General features: G+C 47.9%; 1 protein-coding gene across 16 annotated transcripts in view; it reads left to right on the plus strand.

The window, feature by feature from the left end:
* Window positions 1-1101: 1101 nt before the first annotated feature.
* The window catches only part of DOP1B (DOP1 leucine zipper like protein B), a 130378-nt gene continuing 108322 nt past the window's right edge, over window positions 1102-23157 (plus strand). For all 16 annotated transcript variants that reach the window (XR_011255472.1, XR_011255473.1, XR_011255475.1 and 13 more), the window contains exons 1-2: window positions 1102-1304; window positions 7558-7722. Coding sequence is in view for 7 of the 16 variants with exons in the window: in XM_069582234.1 (XP_069438335.1) it covers window positions 7585-7722 (138 nt within the window). In the remaining 9 variants the exon portion in view is untranslated. The remainder of the gene's footprint in view (window positions 1305-7557; window positions 7723-23157) is intronic.

The raw sequence follows: 23157 nt of genomic DNA on the forward strand, positions 1-23157 counted from the left end.
ATCTCAAACTATTAAAATATTCTTGGTATTTTGGGTGAGGAGATGGAGCCCGTAGGAATGTGATACAAATTCTATACCCTTTCTCCAGAAACGCAGATAAACACATGTTCTACCCAATTTCAGCATGTTCATAGACTCCCCACTCCCATCCCCTCAGACTCTTTCACGGATGGCCTAGTATTTATGATCCCAGACTAGATCTGATTCTGCAGCAACCACAACCCCAATCAACAGGTGACACTGCTCTGGTTGGCTGGGAGCCCCAAGCTGGAGTCATCAGGTGCTCAGGTGAACTCTGCCTGAGCCCAGTCATCAGGTGCCTCTTGCCCTGAGGCTGTCAGGCCAGGCTGAGTAGGTCTGGACTGTGTGGGTCCCCAAGGCCCCTGAAAGCAGTTAGGGGTTCATCCGAAAATATTAATGCCCTTTAGGCTTGATGTGAGGTCTCCTTCCTGAGCCAGGGCTAAAGAAGCTCATTGTAGGAATTATCTTCCTCACCTCCTCTGATGCCAAGGATGGGAAAAGTGAACCCTGTGGGCTGGGGTGGGCACTTTAGCCAGGGTCCCCCAAACCTCCTGTGGTCCGAGCATGTATGGAAGGATTTGGTCCGCTTCCTCCCCGAGGCTCTGGGGTGTGGTCCGGTTGGCCAGGTGCCACGGACCCCCACCAGTCTCGGGTGCAACGGTTTCTCCTTGCCTGTCACTCCAAGCCCCACCTGGTCCCGGCTGATTCCCTGACCCTACGGAAAACCGGGTGGAAACGCTGGGCTTGCCAGGCCGGGGCTCAGGCACCGCCCCAGCGCGCAGAGGACCCGCCTCCCTGAGCCCGCCCCGCCCACCGGGACCGCCTTATGGCCCCGCCTACGAGCCCAGGGACCGCCCTTCAGTCCCGCCCCCAGCGTCGAGGACACGCCTTCGGCCCTGCCCTCACGCGCCAAGGGCTCTTCCCTTGGCCCCGCCCACACGCCTCGAGGGCTCCACCTCCCGACGCTGGCCCCGTCCCGTCCTCAGAAAATCTCCGCCCGTAGCCCCACCCCTACGCGTCGAGGACCCGCCCCTGGACACGCCCCAAGCCACGCCCCGTAGAGGACCCGCCCTTGGCCACGCCCTCCCCAGGCGCCGCCGAAGACGCGCCGCCGAAGACCCGCCTCCCGGCCGGCCCCAGTATCCCGGAGCCGCTGCCTCTGGGGCTCGGGCGTGGCGTTTCTTCTGTGGTCCCGGCGGACCTGCTCGACCCGTGGCGTCCAGGCCGGCTCCTCCGCGCCTCTCTCGTGGGCGCGCCCGCCGCGGAAAAAGCCGCCGCCGCCGGTAAGTGGGGCCCGCGCGCTTGTCTGCCGCACGGAAGCCGAGGGAGCCGGGCGGCGTCTCCTCCCGCGGGCCCGCGAGCGGCGGGGGCGTCCTCGCCCGGTGCCCAGGGGTTCTGGCGGCGCCTCGGGGGCGCGCCTGGGCTGCATGCAGGTGGCTCGGCGGAGCGTGCACTGCAGCAGCGCGGGGGCGGCCCTAACGAGCCCCCGCCAGTGGGCGTGGGGGCGCCGGGCCGGGACCCCCCCGAGCCCCACCAGGGGCCGCCCGCCAGGCCGAGCCGGGCCCCCCACCCCCACCCCCAGGTTCCCCCGGCTCCCGGGGGCGAAGGCAGGCAGGTCCGGCTCGCGCGCGCGGCCTTCTCCTCCAGCAGGTGGAGGTCAGGTGGGTCACGGCACGCCAGCCGGCCGGCGGATGTTGGAGCCGCGCGCGGCTTTGTTTTTGCTCCTAGTCCTACTCGGGAAGCTGGGCTAGGAATTGAAATCTTTGGTGAGATGAAGGTTTTCCCCGTGGAAAGACCAGCCCCCGCCACCACCCCAAGCCTTCCAGACTGTCCTCTGGAGAAGGGAATCTGAGCCGCAGTGCGCGCTTGGCCCGCCTGCGTCGTTTTGCAGTCTCGCCGCCGGCTGCTGACGCCCTGAACGGTCCTTAAAGCATCTCTGTGCCCTGCTTACGGAGGCTGTTACCCTCAGGTGTTTCCCCTGATCTGGGACAGCTGCCCTACCCTCGGGAGAACCCTAGTAGGATTTTTTTTTGGTAAGAAAGTGGAGGCGCCTTTTCCCCGCCAAAGCTGGCTCCCATTGTACGCCTCACGTTTTTCCACTACAGTCTGATTGCCACTCTGAAAGACCCCATTCAAAATCATGTGTGGCCTAGAGTCGATTAAACCGCTTGCAGATGAGTGTTTTTTTCTGTGCTGTGACAGGATCATTATTTATCGATAAGTAGGTCTCTCTTGTGAGACGTGTGACTTTTTGACATTTTCTTTTACTTTGGTGTTTTCAGCTCAGAAACAGGCCTTTCATGTCAAAATCTCTAAAACTAACTTCTTTTAGATCTAGTTGGTTGATTTTTCACTTCAGCTTGCTTTTCTAAGAAATTAAGCGTGGTTACGGTGAGAGATTCCCAGCTGAGAGTTTTCTGTTTTTTTTTTTTTCCGGTGGATTCATCTGGCCCCATGTGCTTGTTTATAGGACTGCTCCTTTGGGTGTAATTGTTACTAGGCTGTCATACTCAGTCTTACTGAGTTATTGAGTCTCTCACAGAAAAGGTATCCGGAGGAGATTGCAGAATTTCAGGAGGGCTCTATGAAGGTTGCACTCTTGAGTTTTACCTGTGGCGTAATATGGCCGAGGCTCTGTGGCACCTGGCTGGCCTGAACTGGAATCCTGATTCTGCCAGTTGCTTGCCTTGGGACCCTGGCACCTTTTTTGGAAGGCCTCAGTCCCAACATCCTCATCTGGAAGCTGATGATACCCTTCTCTTAGGACTCTTGTGTGTGGCGTGAGAGAAATACATGCAGAAATGATGGGTTTACCAAGCCCACCCAGGAGTCTTGCTTATGAGCATAGCATCAGGTGCCCCATATTTTGAAATAAAAGAGCTTGCTTGTTTCCAAACTTCTCACCTGTGCTGTTAGTGACATCAAGGAGGCTTTCTTCTGATAACCAACCATAACATTGAACTGTTCTAGTTACCCGCTTTTACTGGGCTCACACCTTGCTTCCCATGAGCAGTGGTGCCCCTTGGCTATCCCACCTCCTAAACACACATGCTGTCACTGACAAGGCTCTCTTCCTGCTAGCAAGCGCCCACACCTGTGGACTTTGAGGACTTCTCTGCTGTTCGTTGGGGTCCCTCTGCCTTTCTTGCCAGCATCACTCTAATACATCAGCCTACCCTCCATCACTCTGTGTGCACATTAATTTTTAAAAATGTATTCTTTAGTTTTTATTGTATTTTCAGTTTTTTGACAGTGCCTTGAGGCATGTGGGCTCTTTGTTCCCCAACCAGGGATGGAACCCATGCTGCCTGCATTGGCATCAAGGAGTCTTAATTACTGGACTGCCAGGGAAGTTCCATGCCACGTTAAATTGAAATTACGTGTTTAGGTATTTCTCTTTTATTAGGCTCTGAACTGTGAGAGTCGAACCCTGCCTTGTTCTTGTTTCTTTCCCCAGTGCTTTGACACCTAATAGAGTGAACAGACTGCATGGAGTATTTACAGTGGTTCAGAAATATGGGATATCAGACTTATAAATCTCCTGGAATTAAAAAAAAAAGCACTTAGACCATTGTGATGTACTGAATTCTTATGTCTTTACTCAGCAAAACAAACTACATCTCTCATTACCATCCTTATTTTCAAAAACTATGAAATATTATTTCAAAAAAAAGGCAAGCCTTTCCAGGAATGAGCGAACAATCCTATTGTGTACCTATGCGTAGTGCAGTGTATTTTTGCAGGGAGGTCCAGCATGTGCAAAAGCCCTGTGGAAGGATGAATTAGGACAAGCAGAGTGCTGCACGGAGAGAGGCAGGTAGAGCCTTGCAGGCCCAGAAGTGGGCTGGGCATGAAGGGAGTGAGGGCTTACTATATATAATATATAGACTCAGTGAAGTGAAATCGCTCAACTCTTTGCAACCCCATGAACTGTAGCCTACCAGGCTCCTCCGTCCATGGGATTTTCTAGGCAGGAGTACTGGAGTGGGTTGCCATTTCCTTCTCCAGAGGATCTTCCCATCCCAGGGATTGAACCTGGGTCTCCTGCGTTGCAGGCAGCCGCTTTACCCTCTGAGCCACCAGGGAAGCCTAATGGGAAGAGTTTAAACATGGTGCGGAAGTGCTTTATGTTTTAAGAGGACTTGGAGCGCTGTGTGAAAGTACGCACAGGAGCAGAGGGACAAGAGTCTGAAGGAGAAGCCTTAGGAGGCTTCTGCAAGCTTGCAGGAGAGAGATGACTCACTCAGTGGAGAATCCACGGGTGTCTCGGAAGATGAGCCAACAGGACTTGGGCTCAGTGTGGCTGGTAAAGAGAAGGAAGAGTTCAGGACGACGTCAGAAGTCTCATAGGTGGAGGGGCCACTTTCTGAGGAAAGGAAGACCGGAGAGGGAATGTGCTCTGCAGGTAGAATCAAGAGCAGAGGGCTTTTTTTTTTAGTTTATTTGTTTTTTAAGTTTATTTACGTTTAATTGGAGGATAATTGCTTTACAATGCTGTGTTGGTTTCTGCTGTACAACGATTGAGTCAGTCGAAAGTGTACATATACCCCCCTAAGAGCGGAGGGCTTTTTTTTTTTTTAAGTTTATTTTTAATTGGAGAATAATTGCTTTGCAGTGTTGTGTTGGTTTCTGCCGTGCCCAACGATTGAGTCAGTCGAAAGTGTGCACGTATCCCCTCCAAGAGTGGAGGGTTTTTTTACACAAGCAACTTAATGCCCACCGACCGATAAATGGATAAGGAAGATAAGGTGTATATACACAGTAGGATACTGCTCAGCCGTAAAAAACAAATGAAATAATACCATTTGCAGCAACATGGATGCAACTGGGGATTATCATACTAAGTGAAGTAAGTTAGACAGGGAAGGACAAATATCGTATGATATCACTTCTGTATGGAGTCTAAAATGGGACACGAATGAACTTAAGTATAAAACGGAAACAGACAAACATAGAGAACAGATTTGTGGTTGCCGAGGGAGAGGGGAGGAGGGGGAGGGACGGTTGGGAGTTTGGGGTTAGCAGATGTGAACTATTATATATAGAATGGATAACAGCAAAGTCCTACTGTATAGCATGGGGAACTATAGTCAATATTCTATAGTAAACTTACTGGAAAAGAAAAAAGGAGTGGAGGGTTTTTTAAAAACAGTGTTGTTGAGTTATAATTTACAGACCATGAAATTCTTACAGTATATCATTCAGTGATTTTTGGTAAACTTACAGAGATATGCAGCCATGGCCATAACCCAGTTTTCAGCACATTTCCATTACTCATTCGCCCCCCCCCCCCCAGTAAAAAAGATCCTTTGTGCTCATTTGCAGTTACTCCCTGTTCCTACTCCCCACCCTAAGCAACCACTAACACATCCACTTGCCATCTCTACAGACTGGCCTGTTCTGGGCATTTCATATAAATGGAATCATACGATATGTGGCCTTTTATGACCGGCTTCTTCCACTAAGCTTGTATCTTCCAGGTCCATCCACATGTGACATGTTCAGCACTTTATTCTTTCTCATCACTGAGGAGCATGCCATCATATGGCCACACCTCATGCTGTTGATGGACACTCCAGAGTCTAGTTTTGACGCACTAAGTTTCAGATGTGTAGAGAAAGAAGTCAAGGAAGCATTGGCATGAATTTCGGTCTTCGAGGGGGAGGTTTGGAGGGCTATAAACCTGTGAGTCATGAACATGAAGCTGGTATTAATTACTTAAAGGAATAGATCATTGAGGGGAGAGAGAGAGGGCAAGAGGGGTCCAAGCATGTTGCCTGGGAATGCCAGCATCTGGCAGGCGTGTAGATGAGGGTGGGCCTGCAGAGAGGTGGGTGGGAGCCAGCACAGGGCGGATGGCCCAGAGGAGTGTGGGCTGGTGGGAGGCTGTCTGCAGAAGGAGGAAGTGGCCTGCCGCACCGTCCTCCTGGGAGGGGAATGAGGAAGCAGAGTCCACTGGCGTTGCTGATTTGAAAGTCAGTTGTGTTGGCCTTAAGAAGATCACAGGGGGCCCGGAGCAATCAGAAAGCGAAGAGGAGAAGACCTGGAGGGTCTTAAAACTTCCCCATAGCCATGAAACAAAAAACTGAGGCTTAAAAATCACATTGTTCCTGCAGCTCAGTTTCTTCCGTGAAGTAATATTTGCTTTTTTATCTGATTGATGACATGCAGTTTGGTTAGCAAACGGACGCTACCTCGGGGGAATTTACTCATGTCACCATTACTCCATGCTTCTCTCTCCTTTCAGAGCGTGAGCTAGAGAGATACCACGTAGGCTCATAAATCAGTCAGGATCATGTTTAGCTGTGAGTAACAGAACATTTGATTTAACAGCTTAAACTCAACTCTTAACATACAGAAAGCAGTAAGTCCAGGGGCAGAGTGTCCAAGGTTGGTGTGGCGCCTTCCTTCCACTTAATGCATGGAAGTCATGCCCTAAAGATGGCTCTTTCCCCTGGGTTTCAAGGTGAGGCTTCAGCTCCAACATCAAACCTTTGTTTTGAGGCATAAAATAGGGGAAAGGTGGAAGGCAAAAGGCCAGAGGAGTCCAGCCTACCACCGCTGCCTCAGACTTTGCAGTAGCTGCAGTGGTTCATGTATAATGAATGCATCTAGCCACAGGGGAGAAAAAGAATATACACGGGCCGAAAGAAAATGGCAGCCACCTGGGCCCTGGTGTAACATACCTCCATCCAGACTCCTCGCCTGGAGACTTAGCACCGTGGGGGCAGCACCCTGTTGGGGGCCAGGCAGGTAACGGGTACTTGGAAAATAAACAGGCAAGGCTTCCCAGGCGGTGCAGTGGTAAAGAATCCACCTGCAATGCGGGAGATGTGTTTGATCCCTGGGTCGGGAAAGATCTCCTGCACCAAGACCCTGCTGCAGTTTTCTTGCCTGGAAAACCCCACGGACAAGGGAGCCTGGTGGGCTACAGTCCATGCGGAGTCAGACAATGACTGAGCACACCCACACGCAAATGAACAGTCATGTGGATTTCTGACACCACTGCTGTCAGACACTTCACGATTAGATCCTTCAGCTTTTTAACTCCCCCCCCCCCCAACTGATTTTCTTATAGAATACTTACAGTCCTCTCTTAGAGTCTAGCTGTAAAGGATTGGGTGCTAAACCAACTGTTCAGTTAGGACCATAGATCTGCTTTTCCTTAGGGCTAGTAGATGCCCCATGCTGGCAGGAACCACGTGCATTCAGAATTAGCAGTTGGCAACAACATGCAGTTAGCTACTTTGTGAGTTTCTCTCCTAGAGTTTACTTCCTCCATTAAGTGGAACCCTAGTGTGTTCCTTCTTTCAGCTTCATCCATTTGTCTCCCTCAGAGTCCAGGAGGGCCAGAACCATTTATCTTTTATGTCCCCCAGTGCCTGGCTCAGCAGCCTTGCTAAATATTTGAGTTGGATCGCCCAGCCCGTCTGGGCACAAGAGTGTTTGTGGCCACGTGGCCTCCGGGGCAGTGGGCTGGGGACACTTCATCCTCGAAGAGCTGTCGCATCTGTTTTCCCTCCGATTCCCTCTTAGATACCTTTTCTGCTGCGAGAATGTAAGATGGATCCAGAGGAGCAGGAGCTGTTGAGTGATTACAGATACAGAAATTACTCTTCCGTGATTGAAAAGGCATTAAGAAATTTCGAGTCCTCGAGTGAATGGGCGGATCTCATATCTTCCTTGGGGAAGCTCAACAAGGTATGTGGGGCTGGGAGTGTTTGCACTGTGGGGGCAGGGGGCGGGCACACAGCTGTCCTTTTATTGTTTCAAGGACTTGTCTTTTTAATATTATACTGCATGCTGATTACAGCCATCAGATAAGAAGAACCGCCGCTAATTTGTCACCCGAGTTACACCTGCTATTAACCTATCTGTGTATGAACCTCCTCTTCCAGCCCTTTCTTTCTGAGCACGCAGTATAGTGTGGATAGAGTCCAAGGAACAGCTGAACACTTTTTTTCCTCAACAATATTTAGGTTTAAACAAGATAAATTTATAAATGATCCAAAATTATCCTTCTGTACTGCTCAGGATTTTTATGGCTTTTTTTTTTCTTCTCTAATCTTTTCCACCATTTTACTGCTAACTGGTAACTCCTAGAAGAGTAAAGGATGAAGCAGTTATGGAAATCTGCCCAGAAATTGGGTGTGTGTGTTTGGACAAGGGAAAGTGGGTTGGGTCTAAGAAGACCAAAACTGATCACTTGTGGGCTTGACCTCGTGTGCCTTTGTTTATTTCCGTCCTGCCCAGAAGGAGGGTGATTACTGTGACCTTTAGGAAGATGATAACCCGGGCTCAGAGAGGCTGTGCCCAGTTCTGTTGCTGGTTACCTGGGCTCCTGGGTGTGACACCTGACTTTGACGTATGGGAGCTGGGAGGTGGCTAGCTGAGTCTGTCGGGGGTGGTCCCCACTCCCCAGCTCAGACATACCAGGGGGGCTTGAACAAATCTCGCTAGAGAGAATTTGTCCATTTGCTGCTTCAAGGGGTCGGGGAGAGAAGGTGGGCAGCCTGACCACAGGGGCGGCACCTGGGCAGCTGTCCAGCACCAACCGCCCAAAAGCAGCTATCAGCACCCACAGATGGCAGAGAGGAGATGGGCGGTTATTGCAGGTAGTGCCCAGGAAGCTGTGCAGTCTCTGCAAAGTGTATTTACAACATGTGAACCCCATGGCTGGTGCTGGCTGGGAGGAAAGTGGTAGTGTAAGTCACTCAGTTGTGTCTGACTTTTTGTGACCCCATGAAATGCAGCCCACCAGGCTCCTCTGTCCATGGAATTCCCCGGGAATACTGGAGTGGTTGCCAATCCTTTCTTTAGGGAATCTTTCCAACACAGAGATTGAACCCTCATCTTCTGTATCGCAGGCAGATTCTTTATTGTCTGAATCCCCAGGGCTGGGATGGAGACATATAATAAAACAGCAAATAAGAGCTTGAGAATGCTTTGGTGGCAGAGCTCTGACTTAGGACTTTTCTGGCTGAAGGTAATCACTATGTTGCACAGAGGTAAGCTGCTTTTTTAGGGGAAAGCGAGATGCCCTGGAGTGGGACTTGGACATATTCCAGCTCTTCCACATATTTGACTATTTTAGTACTTGACTCTCCTGGAATCTAATAATACCATACTTTTGGGGAGAGGGGGACGTGCTTACTGCTTTCTGTTGAGTTAAAATTCATGCAACATAAATTTTACTTTTTTTTTTTTACCTTTTTATTTTTGTTGTTTGTGCTGGGTGTTTGTTGCTGGGTGAGCGTTTCTCTAGTCATGGCGAGCAGGGGCTACTCTAGTTGCACAGGCCCCTGACGGCGGTGGCTTCTCTTGTTGCAGAACACGGGCTCTAGGACCCAAGGGTTTCAGTAATTGTGGCGCCCGGGCTCTAGAGCACAGCCTCAGGAGTTGTGGCGCACAGGCTTAGTTGCTCTGTGGCGTGTGGGATCTTCCCAGACCAGGGATCGAACCTGTGTCTCCTGCCTTGGCAGTGGACTCTTTACCGCTGAGCCACCAAGCCCCGACCAACCATCTTAAAATACGTGGCTTTTAGTGCGTTCGTGATGCTGTACGACCGTCACCACTGTCTACTTCCCAGACATTTTCACCACCCCAAGGGAAACCCTCCCCATTTCTGTCTTTACTCAGGCCCTGGTAGTCACTAGTCTACTTTCTGTATATGTGGATATTTCATATAAAAGGAATCGTACGATGACGTGGCACTTTTGTGTCTGGCTTCTTTCACTTAGCGTGTTTCCAAGGTCCATCCACGTTGTAGCCTGTATCAGTACTTCATTAAGTTTTATGGCTGAATAATGTTCCAGAGTATGAACAGACCACGTTTTGTGTAGCCATTCTTCAGTTGGCTCTTCTGAGTAGTCCCGTATGAATATTTGTGTACAAGTTTTTGTTTGAACACCTGTCTTCATTTCTCTCAGGAGTATACCTAGGAGTGGGATTAGTCACGTGGTCACTCTATATTGAAGTTATTGAGGAACCATCGAGATGTTTTCCTCAGTAGCTACCCCGTTTCACATGCCCACCAGCTACGTATTAGGGCTCCAATTTCTTCTCATTCTCAGTTTTCAGGGTGGTTTTCTTTTTTGACAGTAGCCAATTTAGTGGGTGTGAAGCGGTATATCTTACATATCTTAGGGTTTTGATTTGCATCCCCCTAATGACTAAAATTTTGAGTATCTTTTCACTTGCCTGTAGGCCGTTTGTATATCCTTCTTGGAGAAATTTCTATTCAAGTATTTTGTTTATTTTTTTAACTATGCTATTTGTCTTTTTGTTGTGATTTGTAAGAGTTTCTTTTTACATTCCGGATTCTGGTCCCTTACAGGATTTTGATTTGCAGATGGTTTTTTTCCCCCATTCTTTAGGCTGTCATTTTAGGTTTTGATCGTGTCTTTTGAGGCACAGAATTTTAAAGTTTTGATGAAGTCTCATTCGTTTTTCCTCTTGTTGCCTACGCTCTTGGTGCATATCTAAGAAACCGTTGCCAATTCCACAATCGCGAAGATTTACCCCTGTGTTTTCTTCTTCTAAGAGTTTTTAGTTTTTGTTTTTGCAATTAGATCTTTGATTTACTTTGAGTTAATTCGTGTTTTTTGCTGCTGTTGTTTTTCATAGATGAATATTGAGTGTGTAGTAGTAAGAATAAAATTACTTCATAGCACACATGCAATTCAGACATTCAAAATTAAACAATCTATGGTTGGGAAATGCAAACAATATGATAAGTACATGATATGAAATAAATACGTGATAAATGCAATTTAAAAGTACATGGTAAACACATTGACCATATTATTGTATATAACCAGAGACATTAAATGTCTCAGATGGAAGGAGTGTAGGTTTGGGGCATGTGCAAGCATTCTAATGTTCTGGAAATATGTTTTTTCTTTAAATCTAATTTTTTATTTTATATCAGAGTACAGTCGACTTACAATATTCGTTTCAGGTGTACAGCAAAGTGTGTCCATTATACATATATGTATTCCATTCTTTTTCAGGTTCTTTCCCCATGTAGGTTATTACAGATTATTGAGTAGAGTTTCTTGTGCCATATAGTAGGTCCTTGTTCATCATCTATTTAGTATCTGTATAGTAGCATGTATGTGTTAATCCCTATCCTAATTTATTTTCCCCCTACCTTTCCCTTTTAGTAACCATATCTTTGATTGTGAAATCTGTGAGTCTGTTTCTGTTTTGTAAATGAATTCATTTGTATTATTTTTTAGATTCCACCTATAAGTGGTATCATGTGATGCTTGTCTTTTATATACTTCAGTTAGTATGATAAGCTCCAGGTCCGTCCATGCTGCTGCAGATGGCATTAGTTCATTCTCTCACGGCTGAGTAACACTCCATCGTATACTTGTACCTCATTATGTCTATCCATTCATCTGTTGATGGACAGCTAGGTTGCTTCCATGTCTTGGCTGTTGTAAATAGTGCTGCAGTAAGCATTGGGGTGCGTGTTTCTTTTCAAATTATGTTTGTCTCTGGATTTATGCCCAGGAATGAGATTGCTGGATCATATGGTAGTTTGTTTTTAGTTTAAGGAACCTCTATACTGTTCTCCATAGTGGCTGCACCAATTTACATTCCCACCAACAGTGTAGGAGGATTCCCTTTTTTCCACACCGTTTCCAGCATTTATTGTTTGTATACTCTTTGATGATAGTCATGCTGACCAAGTTAATTTTTGTTCATGGCTTGAGGAGGCTCCAACTTCATCCCTTCTCATGTGGAAATCTAGTTGTTTTACATGTGGAAAGCCATCTATTGAAGAGACTGTTCTTTTGAAGGGTCTTGGAATCCTTTTTGAAAGCCAGTTATCTATAGAGAGATGTTTAATTCTGGACTTTCCTTTTTTTCTATTGGTCTATATGTTTATCCTTATGCCATTTTGTTTATTGTAGTTTTGTAGTAAGTTTTGAAATGGGGAGGTAAGAGTCCGTGAACTTTGTTGTTCTTTTTCAGAGTTGTTCTGGATTCCTTGGCATTCTGTATGAATTTTAGGATCAGCTTGTCAATTTCTGCAGAAAAGCCAAGTGGGATTTTGACAGGGATCGCACTGACTCTGTATCTTGCTTTGAGGAGTATTGCCATGTGCACAATAGTGTCTTCTAATCCATGAACACAGAGTATTTTCCCATTCATTTAGGAACACGCACACACATATGTATGTGCTTTTGGCTGTGCTGCACCGGCTTTCCTTTAGTTGCGGTGAGCGGGAGCTCTTCTCTAGTTGCAGTGTGCAGGCTTCTTGGAGCAGTGGCTTTTCTTGTTGCGGAGCACAGGCTCTAGGGCACGCAGGCTTCTCGTTGTGACTCACAGGCTCAGTAGTTGCAGTTCCTGGGTTCTAGAACACAGGCTCACTAGTTGTGGCGCACAGGCTTAGTTGCTCCGAGACACGTGAGATCTTCCCGGAGCAGGGATCGACACACCGATGTCTCCGGCATAGGCAGGCAGATTCTTTACCACTGGGCCACCAGGCAAGCTCAGAACATGTTTATTTTGAGGTAGGTAAAATTATGAACTTGAAAAATGCAGCTCTTGAGCAGTGAGTTATCCTATGAAACAGGCTTTGTTTCAGTGTGCCGGAAAAGCTTTCAAAAATGTTGAATCATTGTAGCCTGCCTTTTAAGTGCAGGATATTGAGTACAGTTGCGTCTCTCTCTAAGGAGCTTTGGAAGTGTTAGCCATTCCTTTCAGTGGTCGTCTGAGTGCCTAGAATGTGCCAGCAGGTGCCAGGGTGCAGCAGAGAGCAAAACTGACAAGACCCTGCCCTCATTCTGGTGGGGTGGGGAAGCTGGATGGGGAATGAAAGATACACCTTGTTAGTGAGTGATGAGTGTGGTAGGAATGGTAAAGAAGGCAGTGCCTGGTGAGCGTAGCTGAGATGGTGCCATTGGATCAAGTACAGAGGCTCTAGTGTGTCCGAGGCTGGGGAGGTTGTCACCGAGCAGGCCAGGGATGGGGAGAGGCTGCAGAGGAGAGGGGTAGGGAGGGCATCTCATCTTGCCAGTCCTTTGGAGCTGGCGTCTGAGGGTGGCCCCTGAGTTGGGGGTGGCTGCCCAGCAGCGGGCATGGCCTGTCTTCCCTTTTAGGTGCTGGAACCATCTCCAGCTGGTCTGCTGGGTGGGGTCAGGCAGAAGCAGGGAGACCAGTTAGGAGGCCCACGGGTAAGGGCTTGGATTCTGAATATACTTTGGAGGTATGACCAAGAGGCTTTGTCCTCAGAGCAAATGGGAAAGGCGAGGGAAAAAGAGGAGTCGAGTATGACTTGCAGGTTCTCCTGGGTTGGGGGCTCGAGGAGCTGAAAGGCTGTGATAGACTGGGGAGCAGCCAGCCCCTCGGGCCAGGCAGGGAGACCACAGGTTCCCACCAGAAAGCGTGCATTTGAGCATCCGTCAGATGTCCGTGTATGACCTCCGTGGGTCTTGGGATGGATGTGAGTTTGAAAAGACAGCTCTTTGTTAAAAGTCGTCCCCCCGTTCCGTGTAACCCCACTCTTAGGTCCTCTTCACGCCTGCTTCCTGTTCTCTGCAGCCATGATGGGCTGATGAGGGTGAGCTGCCCCCTGCACAAACTTGCTCAGTGTCGGGGAGACGAGGCTGATGCTGTCTGTTCCCCCCGCAGCCCTGCCAATGACAGTGGACATCCGGAGAGAGCCCACTGTGGGCAGGGGGCCTGGCGGTCATCCTCGTCGAGGTGCACAGCATGGCCTGAGGCCGGACCCAGACTAAACAGCCTGTGCCTGATCAGAGCTGGCAGGTGGCAGAGGGGGGCCCAGCCCCTGAGCAGGGCCCTCGGCTCCTCTCACATCTGAGTCTGTGGCTCACAGAGAGGATAGGGATGCCCCTCTGCTTTCTTTGTTAGCCAGATGAGGGAGACCTGATGATCAGCCCCCTTTTGCTGGTAAAATTACCTAACTCACTCCATGTCCTGTGGCTGCAAAGTGGCTTTTACGGGTTGAATTGTGTCCTTGGAAATTGATGTGTTCTCACCCCCAGTATCCCAGAGTGTGGCCTTATTTGGAGATCCAGTCTTTACAGAGACAGCCAGGTTAAAACGAAGTCCTTATCCAACATGACTGTATCCTTGTAAGAGGGGACAAGTTGGACACAGACAGAGATGCCGAGAGGGAAGGCGCCTTGCGAGGGTGAAGGCAGAGACCAGGCTAATGCGGATAGAAGCCAAGGAATGCCGAGATTACCAGAAGCTGTGGCGCAGCCTGGAGTGGGCTCTCGCTCACAGCCTCAGAGGGAACCAGCCCTGCTGACACTTGCCGACGCCTTGATCTCAGCCTCCTGGCCTCCCAGTTCCATGGCCGTAAGCCTCCCTGTGGCTGGCGCTTTGTTACAGAAGCCCTCCAGCAAACTGATAGAGCAGTAGAACCAAGGTATATACTGAACACTTAGGTGCTAAGGGCCTGACGTTGAACACCCGATTCCTGCTCCCATGGAACATAAGGCTTTGCTGGCAGCAGACAGAACAGCAAATAAACACGTGATGTCAGGTGCTGAATGCTCAGAAGAGAGGTCAACCGTGAGAGTGGGTAGCAAGGAAGGAGGACGGGGCGCTCGCTCAGACAGAGACGGCTCTTTGATAACGTGACATTTGAGATTTTGAGCAGAGGCCCGGATGCGTCGCGCTGGCTGGCAGGGACGCCATCTGGGGCCTGGGCCTGAGTCCAAGGTCCAGGAGGGGACGGGCATGGCTGGAGAAGGAGAGGTGATAGGAGATGAGGAGAGGGAGCCCTCCTCCCCGGGCACGTTATCCTGCGGTGAGGGGTGCCACTGAGCTCCTGGGAAGGCTTTGAGCAGGGTGACCCATCACTGCCTTTTTTGCGGAGAGGAGTACCTCTGGCTGAAGTGTGGGGAGGGAGCCTGATCATGGGAGCCTGAAGGAGGGGAGGGGGCAGCTTCAGCACCGGGTGGATTGGAGTTACTGGACGCAGAGGGTTTGGGAAGGGGCTGGAGGGAGCAAGCCTCCTGCAGCTTAGCAATCACTTATTTCTGGGAGGCTCACAACTACTGCATTCAAGGAGTAGGAGTTGATGTGAATAAAGAATTTTCTTAGGGCTTTAGTGATGATCAAATTTCTTGCATGGACTCTTGCATGGGTACAGAAATTCAGTGAGTAAATTAGTGAGTTAATTAAAAAAAAAACTTTATGATGCAAGAAGAAGCAGTATCGTGGTCTTTAGGTTGCAAAGTTAGGTCAGGTTGTGTTCTAATGAAAGCAGATGATCGCAGGTTCTAAAACATAAACCACGGTCTCACAGCAGAAGTGCCTCTGGCTCATCACTTTGACAAGAAAAAACGGAGCCCCAAGAGGTCACTTAGTTTGTCAGACTACAGACAGATTCTAATTGTATCGTTCCTAAAACTTGCTAAGCTTTCAGTACCATTTAAAAATATTTTTTTTCTGTGTTAGGCAAAAGTTTATCTTTTGTAGTTGTTACGTGTATCAACCTGAATAGAGTAATTTTTGCTTCATAGTTTGTCTGAGACTTCAAGCTGTCACCTTTCACTGATCATTTTAAGATGAATTTTAATCAAGTGCATTTTGAACCCTTAGGAACCCAACCACCATACCAAGCCTGGATTGTAAATTTAATTATGGAAATGAAGGATAGTTTATTTAAACTCTGTACATTTAAAAAAACCGTAGCAGTAAAACTTCTCTAAAAAAAAAATGTTGTAACGCTCCTAAGTGAGCCACCCTCTTTAGGCTGCTTTGATGCAATACCTACTGTTCCACAAACTGGCCCGCAAGTGGGTGGCATGCATAGCAAGGGATGTAGGTCTTGGGTGTTGTGTGTTTCAGCTTCTGAAGTCTTACTGCTTAATGACAAGTACCTGCTTTTTAAAGCAGAGCCCCTTTGGCATGATGAGAGGAATGTGGCTGGAACTTAGAGGCCAGGTGAACTGTTCTGACTCTTGATAGATGAGCTCCGAGACCTCTTCTGCCTGAAAACTTGATGAGGTCACCTGGATCCTGATGTTTACCTGCGCCCTGATCAATTACTTCTCTATTAGACAGTATTAGTTCAGGTGAAGCATCTTGCAGGTCTGGAGGCTGGAAGTCCAAGATCAGGGTGTCAGCAGATTTGGTTTCCTCTGAGGCGTCTCTCCTTGACTCAGCTGGCCGCTTCCCACTATGTCCTCCTCCCTGTGGTTTATGTGTCCTAATCTCCCCTTCTTATGAGGCCACCAGTCATACTGGACACCACCTATATGACCTCATTTTACCCTGGTCACCTCTTTAAGGGCCCCGTCTCCAGCACATCTGCATTCTGAGGTACCAGGGGTCAGGGCTTCGATACATGAATTTTAGGGACACAGTTCAGCACGTAACAGGGTGTAATAATGAAGTGCAGATCGTGTCTCCATAGATCAGCATTTTAAAAAAGCTTGTTTCTCATGGAAGCTCAGATGGCTTTCGTCCTGTGCCTCATGGAAGGGTACTTATTTCATCTCTTCTTGCTGCCCTGGAGCACCGTGAAGATCTGCGGTTCTCCTGTGTGTGTGGTGACCCAAGACATGCCCGGAACTTCTGGGCCTCTCAGGGCAGCCTTCCCGACCGCCGTAGTCCCCTCCGGATGCTGCCGTAACCATCCCGCAGCCCAGGGGCTAATCGACAACACCCATTTATTTCTCACTGTTCTGGAGGCTGGAGTCAAGGTCACGGTGCAGGCGGACTCAGCATCTGGCCAGCGCCCTCTTCCCGGTTCACAGTCAGCCGCCTTTGGTTCTGTCCTCACATGGTAGGGGGCAGGGAGCCCTGCAGGGCCTCTTTCATAATAAAAGGGCACTAATCCCACTCACAAGGGCTCCACCCTCATGACCTCATCACCTCCCAAAGGCCACTCCTAAGATCCTCACACTGGGGAACACACTTTCAGACCACTGATGGGCCTGATGACTTGTGGTCCACCCAACAGCCCCTCACCAGCTCTGCACCAGCCAGTTAGTGGGGGCTGTTTGTGGGTGTCTTCTAGGGAAGGTCAGCCCTCCAGGTTGGGCTTCCCCATGTGTCCCCCCTGAGAGGGCCTTCTCAGTCCTCCCCAATCTGTCCTCTGTCCGCTGAGACACAGTTGGCATTGCCGCCCGTGATACCCACTGTACCAGACTCTGCTTAGTGCATGAGCTGAAAGTAGGGCCGGGAGCCCCCGCCTCAGCCCTGGGATGCCTGGTTGCATCACGTGAGCTCACCTTCAGGACCTCGTCTTGTAGAGAAATGGTGTCTGTTTAGGGCGTTTGTTCTAGTCATCTTCAGCAACCTGTGCTGTTGTCTGGAGGGGTGACCTTGAGGGTGGAAGGGGTCAGGTAAGAGGGGTATCCGGGTCATACTGGAAAGACGTGAGCCAGAAGGCCTCCTGAGCAGAGACCACATTTGAGGATGTTGGCGATTAGTGATGCTTCAGAGTGGATCCTGCGCCTTTGCGGGAGAGTGGTGAGCAGAGGGCCCGCTTGTCTCTGGCAGTGTTCTGATGGTCTCGATGCTGGGGTTTAGGAGGCACAGCTAGTAGCACTCCCATTCCTAGTCATGAAGATGACGCCACTGTTCTGTCTGTCTTCATTGGTGGGGGATGTCCCGGGGCCCAGGTGACATCACTGACTCCTACCCACCCCACGTTATCCCGGGGGAGCTGAGAACTGGCAGGAACGTTGCTGCTCGGGGTCGAGAGCGCGGCCTCGCTGTGAGCCGCTCAGACACCGTAAGGCCAACAACATAGTCCTTCTGAAAGGAGCATTTCTCTTTGCTGAAAGGAGTCTGATACACTTGGAGTAATTTATAGCTGAGGTACTCTATTTTACATCTGAGCAAAGGATTTTTTTTTCTTTTTCTGGCTAGTCTTCAGATATTCTGAAGGGATGGAAATAGTCCAGATTTGGGCAGATGAATTATTCTTCCAGTAAACTAATGATGAACGCTCATCTGAAAAAAAAAAAAAGAGAAAAGGCTCATCCAGCAGAATGGAGTATATGGACAAGGGAAAGGGCTTGTGATTCACTTACATGTTCTAAATAATATCAGGAAAGCTAAGAAACCAGGACTGAATTGTGTCCCCCCGAGCCCCACTCCCACCACCAAATTCATGTCAACACAACCCCCAGTGTGGCTGTACCAGGAGGTGGCATTTTCAGGAGATAAGTAAGGTTCAGTGAGGTCATATGGGTGGGGCCCTAATCCAGTAGGACCGTGGCCTTCCCAGAAGAGCAAGCTCTCTTCCCTCCACACGAGGACCCAATGAGAAGGCACCTCTGTAAACCCGGAGGAGAACCGAATCAACTGGCACCTTGATCGTGGACTTCCAGCCTCCAGAACAGTGAGAAATAAACTTCCGTTGTTGAAGCCCCCCGGACTGTGGTATTTTGTTATGGTAAACTAATACAGAAGGAAATGAGTTAAGCCGGGCTATTTTTCGAAAAGGATGACCATTGGAACGTGAATACCAGCACTTAAGCTTGAGTTTGAGCCAAATACAAGCGTTCCCATTTATTTATCTTTTTAAATGGTCTTTTCTTTCTTTTTTTTTTTTAATATAGCTTTGTTGTGCAGTAAGCTATACATTTATGAAGCACTTAATTGATGAGTTCTGATCTTCAGTTCAGTGTGGGGGCTTCTCTGGTGTTTCAGACAATAAAGAATCTGCCTGCAGTGCAGGAGACCCAGGTTCAATCGCTGGGTCAGGAAGATCCCCTGAAGGAGGAAATGGCAACCCACTCCAGTCTTCTTGCTTGGAAAATTTCATGGACAGAGGAGCCTGGCAGGCTACAGTCTGTGGGGCCCCAAAGAGTGGGGCAGGACTGAGCAACTGAGCGTGTACACGTGGAACCTTCACCACATAAGATAACGAGCATGCATCCATCACCCTGGAAGTTTCCTCGTAGCCTTCTGTGAGCCCTCCTCCGTCCCCTCTCTTCCCCCATCCCTAGGTAACTGCTGGGCTGCTTTCGTTTACAATTCGACTAGTTTGCGTTTTCTGAAATTTTACATAAACGGACTTATACAGTGCATGTTCTTCTTCACCCTCGCCTCGCCTCCCCCCACCCCACAGTCTGTCGTCTTTTACTCAGCAAAACTCTTCTGAGAGTCCTCCAAGGCCTGTGTATTGATGGTTTATTCCTTTTTACTGCTGAGTACAGTTTTATGGATACACACCATTTACTTGGTCCTTTGCCTATTAATGGACACTGGGTTGCTTCCAGTAGGCAGGTAAATATTTAATTTTTAAAAAACTGCCAAATTGTCTTGCGAAGTGGCTATATCGTTTTACATCCCACCAGCAGTTATAACAACTCCAGTTCTTCCATATTCTTACCAACACTTGGTATGGGCAGTCTTTCTTTTTTAAGTTGAAGTATAGTTGATTTGTAGTATTATATTAGTTTCAGGTGTACAGGATAGAATTCAGTATTTTTGCAGGTTATACTGTATTAAAAGTTATTATACAATAATGGCTATAATTCCCTGTGCTATGTTATATAATATATCCTTGTTGCTTATCTATTTTATGCATAATAGGTTGTATCTCTTAATTTAATACCCCTAATTTGTCCCTAACCCCTTCAGTGGTTTGTTGTCTATATCTGTGAGTCTTTTTCTGTTTGGGGCTTCCCTTGTGGCTCAGCTGGTAAAGAATCCGCCCACAAAGTGGGAGACCTGGGTTAGATCCTTGGGTTGGGAAGATCCCCCAGAGAAGGGAGAAGCTACCCACTCCAGTATTCTGGCCTGGACAGTTCCGTGGACTGTATAGTCCATGGGGTCGCAAAGAGTCAGACACGACTGAGTGACTTTTCACTTTCTGTTTGCATATACATTCACTGTATTATTTTTTAGATTCCGCATACAAGTGATATCATAAAATATTTGTATTGCATGATGTCTCTCTGTCTGACTTATTTCACTAAGCATAATGTTCTCTCAGTCCATCCACATGGCTGCAGATGCAGAATTTCATTCTCTTTTATGGTTGAGTAAATATTGCATTGTGTGTGTGCACATGTGGGCGCACACGCACACGCGTGCACACGCCACATCTTTGTTATCTGTTTTTCTGTTGATAGGCAGTCGGCTGCTTCTGTCTTGGCTGCTGTAGACAGTGCTGCTGCGAACAGTGGGGTGCTTGTCTCTTTTTAAATTAACGCTTTTATCTTTTCTGACTATTCAGGAGTAGAAATTACTGGATCATTACTGGTCATTCTACTTTTAGTTTTAATTTAGGGACCTCCATACTGTTTTCCATCGTATCTGCACCAGTTTACTTTCCCACCAACAGTGTATGAGTGTTCCCTTTTCTTCACACCATCTCCAACAATTGATATCCAACCGTTTGATGATAGCCGTTCTGATAGTTGTGAGGAGATATCACTGTTGTTTGGTTGCATTTCTTTAATAATTGGTGATGTTGAACATCTTTCCAGGTGCCTGTTAGCTGCCTATGTGTGTTCTTTGGAAAAACATCAGTTGAGGTCTTCTGCCCATTTCTGATTGAGGGTTTTGTTTTTTTTTTTTTTCTGATACTGAGTTGTCTGAGTTCTTTGTATATTTTGGATGTTAACACCTTGTCAATCTATCATTTCCAAATATTTTCTCCAATTCCATAGGTTTTCTTTTTGTTTTGTCCACGGTTTCCTTTGCTTTGCAGAATCTTTTAATTAGGTCCCATTTGTTTATTTTTGTTTTTATTTCCTTAGATCCAGAAAAAATATTGCAATGAGTTCTGCCTATGTTCTTTCATAGGAGTTTTATGGTTTCTGGTCTTACATTTACTCCATTTTGGTCTTTAACCCCCTTTGAGTTTATTTTTATATGGTGTGAGGTGATATTCTAATCTCATTGTTTTAGATGTGCCTGTCCCATTTTCCCAGCATCAGTTGTTGAAGAGACTTTTTTCCATTCTATGCTCTTGCCTCCTCTGTATTTTTAGATTGATTAACCATACAGGCATGGATTTACTTCTGTGCTCTCTAGTCAGGTTGCATAGATCATAGACACATAGATTAATGGAACAATGTGTCTGTTTTTGTGCCAGTACCATACTGTTTTTATTACAGTAGCTTTGTAGTATAACCTGAAGTCTTGAGAGGCTGGTAACCTCTAGCTTTGTTCTTTTTCCCCTATTGCTTTGGCAATTCAGGGTCTTTTATGGTTCCATGTGAATTTTAGGATTATTTGTTCTAGTTCTGTGAGAAAAATGTCATGGATATCTTAATAGCAATTGCATGAAACCTGTAGATTGCTTTGGGTAGGATGGCCATTTTAACAATATTGATTCTCCTGATTTAAGAGCATAGGATATGGCAGTCTTTTTGTTTTGGGCATATTGGTAGGAGTGTGGTCATATCTCCCTTTATCTTTTGCATTCCCAAATGATTAATGATCAGATGGTTAGTGTGTGATCACCATATATTTGTTTTAACCTGATAAAAATACAACACAAATAGAATTCTAAGACTCTCTACATCATTTCGATATATGTAATAGTGAAACACTGGGAATGACCGCCCTCAGTAGGGGATGATGCAACAATGTGATGGCCAGCAGCGTTCGCCTGAGGTGGACTTGTAGTTACGTGAAAAATACTCAAAGTAGAGGAGCAAAAAAGCCAGGTTGAACAGTTCATGTATAGCTGTGTCTCCTATGTGTGTATAAGAAAAAAAGGGACTGAGGGGGCACTGTATAGGGATGGCAAGATCTTGAAACCGTTTGCTGTTAGACTAGTTCACTTCTGGTTTTTCACAGTTCTAAAGCAGGTTCTAACAGGTGTCTTTGTTCCTGTGGCTGTTTGTGTAAGGTGCGTCTCCCGTGGTGGAGCTGCTGGCTCAGTGAACGTAGAGCTAAACCTTTGGACACACGAGTCTGTGTGGACTTTATTGTGCTCCACTAATTGTCTGCATGGTGCCGGGGACACGCCTCGCAGCTCCTGTGCTTCATGCCTTTATCTGGCAGGAACATGGTTTCCACCCTAGCCTAATAACCGCTCTTCGGTTCTAGAAGTTTTCTACCTTTCCCAGGTGGTTTTCTTCCAGGTGAACTTCAGAATCATTTGCAAAGTTTAAAGAAACTCTTACAGGGGCTGTTGGTATTAGGTATCAGTTATTGTATATTTCAGGGAGAAGTGACATCTTCCCACAGTCGGGCTTCCTCCCGCCTGGAAATGTGGTGGTCTCTTCATTGACTGAAAAGCATTCACTTAGGTTCCTAAGCATTGGATTGTGTTTCTTACATAGATCCTTACTGTATCTTAAATATATTCGATATTTTATACATGTATTTATTTTTTGCTATTTTCAATGGGATTATTTTACACTGTCTGTTTTAATGACTGTTGCCACATTGGAAACTATCAATTTACAGAATTTGGAAACTAGCCAACTTGGTGAATTTATTTCTTAGTTTTTTTTCCAGCTAGTTGTATTGAGTTCTTCGGGTAGACAGGTATACATACCATCAACCAGTCCTGTTTGTGTTTTTTTGTCAGTGTCTTCTGGATCTAGGTTGAACACCGATGATACTGTCAGTGCTTCAGTAACAGTACCATGAGCTGCTGTCTCAAAGAAGTCGAAAACTTCAGTGCCACCCTAAGACTGAAGTTTCTTGCTCATGAATCAGTTCTGCAGTGGTGGGTCCAGGTTGGGCGACTGACGTTCACATGATCATTCCACAGGCTCAAGCCAGGGACCCTGCTGTCCTTAACACGTGGCTTCCAACATTTGCTGACATTCTGTCCCACCGAAAGGGGGAGGAGCATCTAGGTGTGTGCCCGGACTTTAAAGGCACAAGCTGCAGCTTTGTAGATGCTGGGTTTGGAGGAAGGAGGCGGTGTTGGGCTCGAGCCAGCCTGGAGAGAGTGAGCCAGGCCCTCGGCCTCGGCCACCACCACTGGGTGTGCCGCTGGCAGCCCCACCACCCGCCCCCAGCAGCTCTGTTCAGCATTGCCTGCTTCCACGCAGGAGCGCACCCCAGGACGGGGCTGCCGGACCAAGTGGGCTCCCGGCCAGCGCCGTGGTGGAGAGTCTCAGCCCCGACCTGAAGCTGCGCTGCCGCCCCCAGCGCTGTGGCTGCCCGCCCCCGTGCCTCTCGGTGCACGAGGTCCCTGTGGGCCAGGGCATC

Source organism: Ovis canadensis, chromosome 1 (genome assembly GCF_042477335.2).
Source record: "Ovis canadensis isolate MfBH-ARS-UI-01 breed Bighorn chromosome 1, ARS-UI_OviCan_v2, whole genome shotgun sequence".
NCBI classification, from domain to species: domain Eukaryota; kingdom Metazoa; phylum Chordata; class Mammalia; order Artiodactyla; family Bovidae; genus Ovis; species Ovis canadensis.